Genomic DNA, 5,530 nt, shown 5'->3' on the forward strand with positions numbered 1-5,530 from the left:
GCAAATCGACACTGAGGCCGGACTACGGATTCAAGTTAACATTCTGACTGTTTACGTTAATTAAGAACTAAGAAAAAACATTAGTAATCGATATCAACGAGACTAAAGGTAGTACATTTTACCGCAATCTCGCCTTTTCTTCTTTCGGATGTGGCTCTCTCTCTCTCTCTCTGCTCTATAGATTATGGCTCGGGGTAAAATTTTGTTATAAAATTTGCATTTATTTACAAAATGATAACAACAGGTTTTACCCAACAGGAAAAACCGAAACACAATTGTATTATCAAAGAAAAAAACGGTAGCTAAATTATTCTACAACTACCCACACATTACTTGCCGCTGTTGCGGCACCTTTGTTGGCAAGGAGGGTCGCCGGGCCGTTGTGAGAAACGTTTGACTTTCGCTGCAGCCGCACGCGGCCACTTGCCATATCACGCCATTATCGCCGCACCAGATATTGCAACATTTGCTTAATGAATTTAATCTACTTAAACCTAAGATTCGCCTGGCGTTTATGCAATACTTAATTGCTAGAATGTTTCACTTGCTTCACTTTGCTAATGTTTTCGTACAAAAGAATTATTTACAACGTTTGCTATACCATGCTGCTGTTGATCATAGTGTTTTATGTTTGTTTCCTAATATTTTAATGCTTCTTATAGGATTCGTATTTATCGAAATCTTTTATCTTTTTGAAATGCATGGTGTACGGCTTTGACCCGGTTTTTTGCGAATTATCTTTTGACGTTGCCTTTTCTTGTTTTTCTTGGAACGTATTAATTTGCGTAAATTTTTAACCAATAAAAAACGATAAGTTATTCTTCACTGCACTGAGACACTGAACGAAACTTGCGGTTTAATCTTACGAGGTAATCAGTAATGGAAGTAATGGATCACTTCCTTTCGAAACTACTTGTCGTAACAGACCTGAAACAAACATGATGAACTTTCCCATTCATTCCTTTCCAGCCGTACCAACTATTCCTATAATCCAGCAAACAATAGGAAGGAATGATTGTGCAGCATCGTTTAACGGACCAACCGAAACAGGCTAACAAATAGTGACCCCCTCGAAAGGGTGTATGGTCGGAAAGATGGCTCAGTACGGCAGTTGTTTGACATCGACTACGCACTAGTCGTCGGTAGTGTGGCAATGGAAGATGGTTGTTTATCATTTTTATCGACAACCGTGCTAAAGGACACAGCCAAACACACGTTTGTCAACTTGAGGCACACAGTAGTGTTCAAACCAAAAGCCACTCACAATCCAGCACTCAGCAAAACCGATTGGTGATATGTGTATTGAAATGTTAGCAGAAAAAAGGGACTCAATGATAGAGTTTTACACATACTGTAGCAAAATAGTCAATCACCCAACGCCTTTCCGAGCACAACGCGCGCTTCATTCCGTGTAACGTAATACAGGTCCTTTCGTAACACGCGAGTATCACTTTGCTAATCTGAAGAGGGAAGAACGATACCTTCATGCGCTCAGATCCCTTGAGACTAACCTCCCCATTTTCGTATTCACAGTATCCTCATGGGGGGAACAATTTTTCTACTCTTCTCCTATGATTCCTCTCCATCCGTCCGGCTAGACTTTGGAATGGAAGTCACATTCCACCGGCGAGGATTGTTGGACATTTTTGCATATTTGCTTTTTCCCTAAAATTCATTACTATCTAACATTCGTGGAACCCGTCGCTAGATTTATGGTTTGACTACAGGGCAGGTTGATGCTTGCGAGACCTTTGGCAAATTATTGGCGAGAGCCCAATAAATGTGACTACGACACTAAATGCCATTCCCTGCCACAGAATCCACGTCAACTACCGTTCTGCCCGCCAGTTTTTCAATCCCACCGCCATTCCGTTCGAGCTCGTACTATGGCGTTGTCGTTTTTGATTTGCTATTTGTGTCAGTCTTCGTTGTGTCTGCGCGCTCTCGGTCCAGCTTTTCCTTCAGGCCGGAGACGGACATTAGTGTAAGCTGCAAAAAAAAAACGGCCAGGTTAGCCTATGTTTTAACGAGTTTCACTAACCATTTGACAAACCTCCGTGGTTGGCTGCTGCTTGATGGTTGTCATGAGCTGTTCCGCTTCTTTCGTGAAGAGAAACACAACCGGTATCTGAACGTCGTCCCGTCCGTCCCCGGACATGGCGAACATTTGCTGATTGTTAATCGAAGTGTTTGGCGTATTATCGAACACTATTGCCGCAACCGCACCTATGAGAGAGACGGTAGAAATAAGTTAACGTGGTAAATTAGTTGCTCATAGGAAAAAAATAAGTCCGCCTGAAGTGACTCAGGGCCAGAGAGTATGACCTACCCGCGGTTTGTGCTTTTCTTGCTTTGTCCACAAACGTGCACTCTCCTCGTTCGACGATGACGATTTTACCACGAATTTCATCGGCGTTTTTGAGGGCTGTGGGAAGACCGGAATCGCACGTTAAATACGCTGCTTAAAGAACGATGCTCGCGATAAATTTCAATACTCACCTGAGCACAGTTTTATGGGCTTCGCGTAAACGGCTTGCTGCACGACGGACATATCGTTCGTCAGCTCCATCCCGAAGTGGCTGGGGCCGGCCTCCAGAACGTGCATCTCCGGATCGTCGTCCCTCCGGAAAGCCACTGCTTGCAGCTGAGTGTTGGGAATGGCATTCGACTTTGACAGTTCTACCATTTCCTGCATAAAGACTAGCCCCCGTTCTGCGTCCTCTGGTGATTTGGCCTGATAAAGAGCCGAGTGAAACCTTTGGCAACGGGAATCTTACAAGAATTCGAAGCAAAGCCCTTACGTTGTAGAAACTGTGTAGCAGCTGCACCTTGCCCTCGCCTAGCGAAACCATCGTAATGCCCATGTCGTAAACTGTTCGTAGATGATCTGCATTGCTTGCCTGAAAGTCAGACGCTCGGAGGCGCTTGGCACTCGATATGCGCGGACAGACTCCCGTAACAAGGTCACGTAGTGGACGCCGGACCGTTTCAGGAAATAACTTGTTTGGACTCGGGCACGATCGCATATAGTCCAGCATGTGGACCTGATCTTCCTGGTCTCTCGTTCCTGGAACGGGACGTGAAACGTGAGTAAGAACCAATTTCGCTCGTTTTGGTCGCGCCTAACTTACCTAAAGTGTGATTCCCCAATACGCCCAGCGTCAGTGGCAGCAGATGGGCTTCGGTGGTGAAGATAAAGTCCTCAATGTTCAGAATGAGATCCGCCGGATCGGAGAACAGCAAAAACAGATACTTGAACGTTTCGGAAAGAACGTATGAATCCATGCGGTCCTCGTGTTTGCCGGTACGGACATCATTCACCGCTGCGTATCCGCACGGTACTCGGGCGTGTTGCTGTAAGGCTTTCAGAGCTTTCTTCCCTGCCTGTAAAAGGACGAAGAGAATTCAACATTTTAAACCGAACTTGTCGGTCAAGATGCTTCCTACGGACGTACATGCAAATAGTAATGGTCGCCTGTTGCGCGGTACAGAAAGTACGTTGACTCTATGAACTCTGGCCGTAGGTGATGCTGTCCCCAGTGCACCTGAAAGCAAACCGTGTGAGGTGTATTATAGGAAAAATGGAAAAGCCTCACGACAAAATTAGCAATGTTTACCTGAAAGTCGAACGTGAATGCCTCCGGAATGAAGGTATGCATCTGCATGACTTGATACAGCATCTCGTGCGTTTGTACGGCAGGTTTCAGATCACCCGACAGCACTTGAAGGCCGGGCCAGAAAGCCAACAGTGCATCCATAAAGTTGCGCGTCTTTGTGTGTGGTCGATGCATCTGAACGTCGAGCAGCATTGGGCCTTGGCTAATGTATTTCATAATCGCATTGTAGTGCCGGTTGAAGCGCGCCAAATAACGCTCATCGCCAAGAAGAATGTACGATTTGAGGCAGTACTCGTAGTACGAATCGATACCTGCTCCCACGCCGGACTCACGCCGTATCCAGTCTCCGGAATGCACGTTCAGAACCGTTCCCATCAGTTCCGAGCTCCGGTGACGCATCTTCCACAGTGCGTCCATGGCAGCATGTGCTTTAAGCTCAAAGATGGGTTCGCCACTCAGTCGAGAAAGGGCGGCGAATTCGAGTAGGATGGTTCCCGCGCATGCGGTGCATGTTTCGCGCGAGTGACGCAATGCTTCCACCTTCATACCGTGCTTTAGGTTGACCTAAGGCAAATGAGAACATTTTTACCATTTATTCGGCTGCCATCGAAAACCCGAGCCTTACCCGTGCATGGGGAATGCCAGTAGATGTGTTAAAAGCGGGCAGTAACCGATAGCCAAGATCTTTGGCCATCTCTAGCATCTCACCCCGATACCAGCTCATCACATCTGCCTGTTTCTGCACGTACTCGGCCAAAATGTGAGCAGAGAGCAAACCACTGTAAGAAAAACAGATTCGAGATTAACAAAAATATTCATCTTACAGCATCGGCGGCTATGTAATCTTACCCGATCATGCGAATGTTGGTCTCGAACACCGAGACGATAATGTCGTTGTCGAATTTTACATCTTTTATCACCAACTTGACGGCGCTTTCGAACTCTTCCAAATCGCCAAGTACCACCAGGGTGTCGAGCGTGTCCACGAGCGTCATAGAGAAACTGACGACACAGAGAACGAATGGATCAGACCGGTTAGATGTGGCGGATGGAAGCGATGCGGAAGATGCACAACTTTTGGTTGAGTTTTTACTCATAATCTAATTCGCTTTTAATATTTGATACAAATGAAAATAAGACCTTGAACAAATTATCAATATCAATCAATCCGTGGTCACGCAACATGGCCTAACATACTAAGAATATTACGCAATATGTAGGAGCGATGACGATGGTGGGTTCTTTTTTGATGGGTTTGCAAGCTAATCAAATTGAGGTAAGTGAGTTTTTTTTCGGTTACTTGGTGCCTTAAAATTAACAATAAAAAAGTTATATTCAAAACATTGTGGCGCAGCTACGGCCCACTTTGAGCAGCTGTTTGCGTCGATTGCCCAACGATAGAGCACACGATAAGAACACGTCGCCAACGATAACGATGACTGATTACGAAGGTGTGTGTGCTTGTTAAGCAAACACTCGTCGAGTGGAACAAAGATGGAAGCAACAATCCACAAAACATGACCAAGACGAAAACCAATCCGCCTTATCAACTGCCAACGCGTCACCCTCCGAGAGGATCCCTCCGTAACTTACTTCCCAAGCGTATCGTCCAGATCCCCGCGGGATGGTGTCACACCTCGGTATCGGCCGGTGCAGCTCAGGGGCATCAATTCGTCCGCCGGATACGCGTTATCCATGTACGCCCGGTACGCATGATAGAACATTTCCCTGGCCTCCTCCCTAAAAGCAGAAGCGACGGAACGGTAATTAGCAACCCAACGCCAAGCAATTAGCTGTTCCCGGTTGTGGCCCGTTTTCTTACTTTAGCTCGTTGCGTTCCTTGTTCGACATGTTGTGTGTGGGAACGGTCGGTGTCTCCTCGGTGCCCATTGTCACCGGAAGCATGACCATCA

General features: G+C 46.3%; 1 protein-coding gene across 1 annotated transcript; it reads right to left on the minus strand.

The window, feature by feature from the left end:
* Positions 1–257: 257 nt before the first annotated feature.
* On the minus strand, positions 258–5,530 carry LOC128271469 (ER degradation-enhancing alpha-mannosidase-like protein 3). The gene is made up of 12 exons (XM_053009014.1): positions 5,440–5,530; positions 5,211–5,357; positions 4,467–4,619; positions 4,243–4,396; positions 3,618–4,181; positions 3,456–3,545; positions 3,128–3,384; positions 2,802–3,060; positions 2,500–2,734; positions 2,330–2,425; positions 2,054–2,226; positions 258–1,989 (listed from the first exon to the last, which is right to left on the minus strand). The coding sequence occupies exons 1-12, from the start codon at positions 5,526–5,528 to the stop codon at positions 1,885–1,887; spliced, it is 2,322 nt and encodes a 773-aa protein (XP_052864974.1). The 5' UTR covers positions 5,529–5,530; the 3' UTR covers positions 258–1,884.

This window comes from Anopheles cruzii, chromosome 3, assembly GCF_943734635.1.
Source record: "Anopheles cruzii chromosome 3, idAnoCruzAS_RS32_06, whole genome shotgun sequence".
NCBI classification, from domain to species: Eukaryota; Metazoa; Arthropoda; class Insecta; order Diptera; family Culicidae; genus Anopheles; species Anopheles cruzii.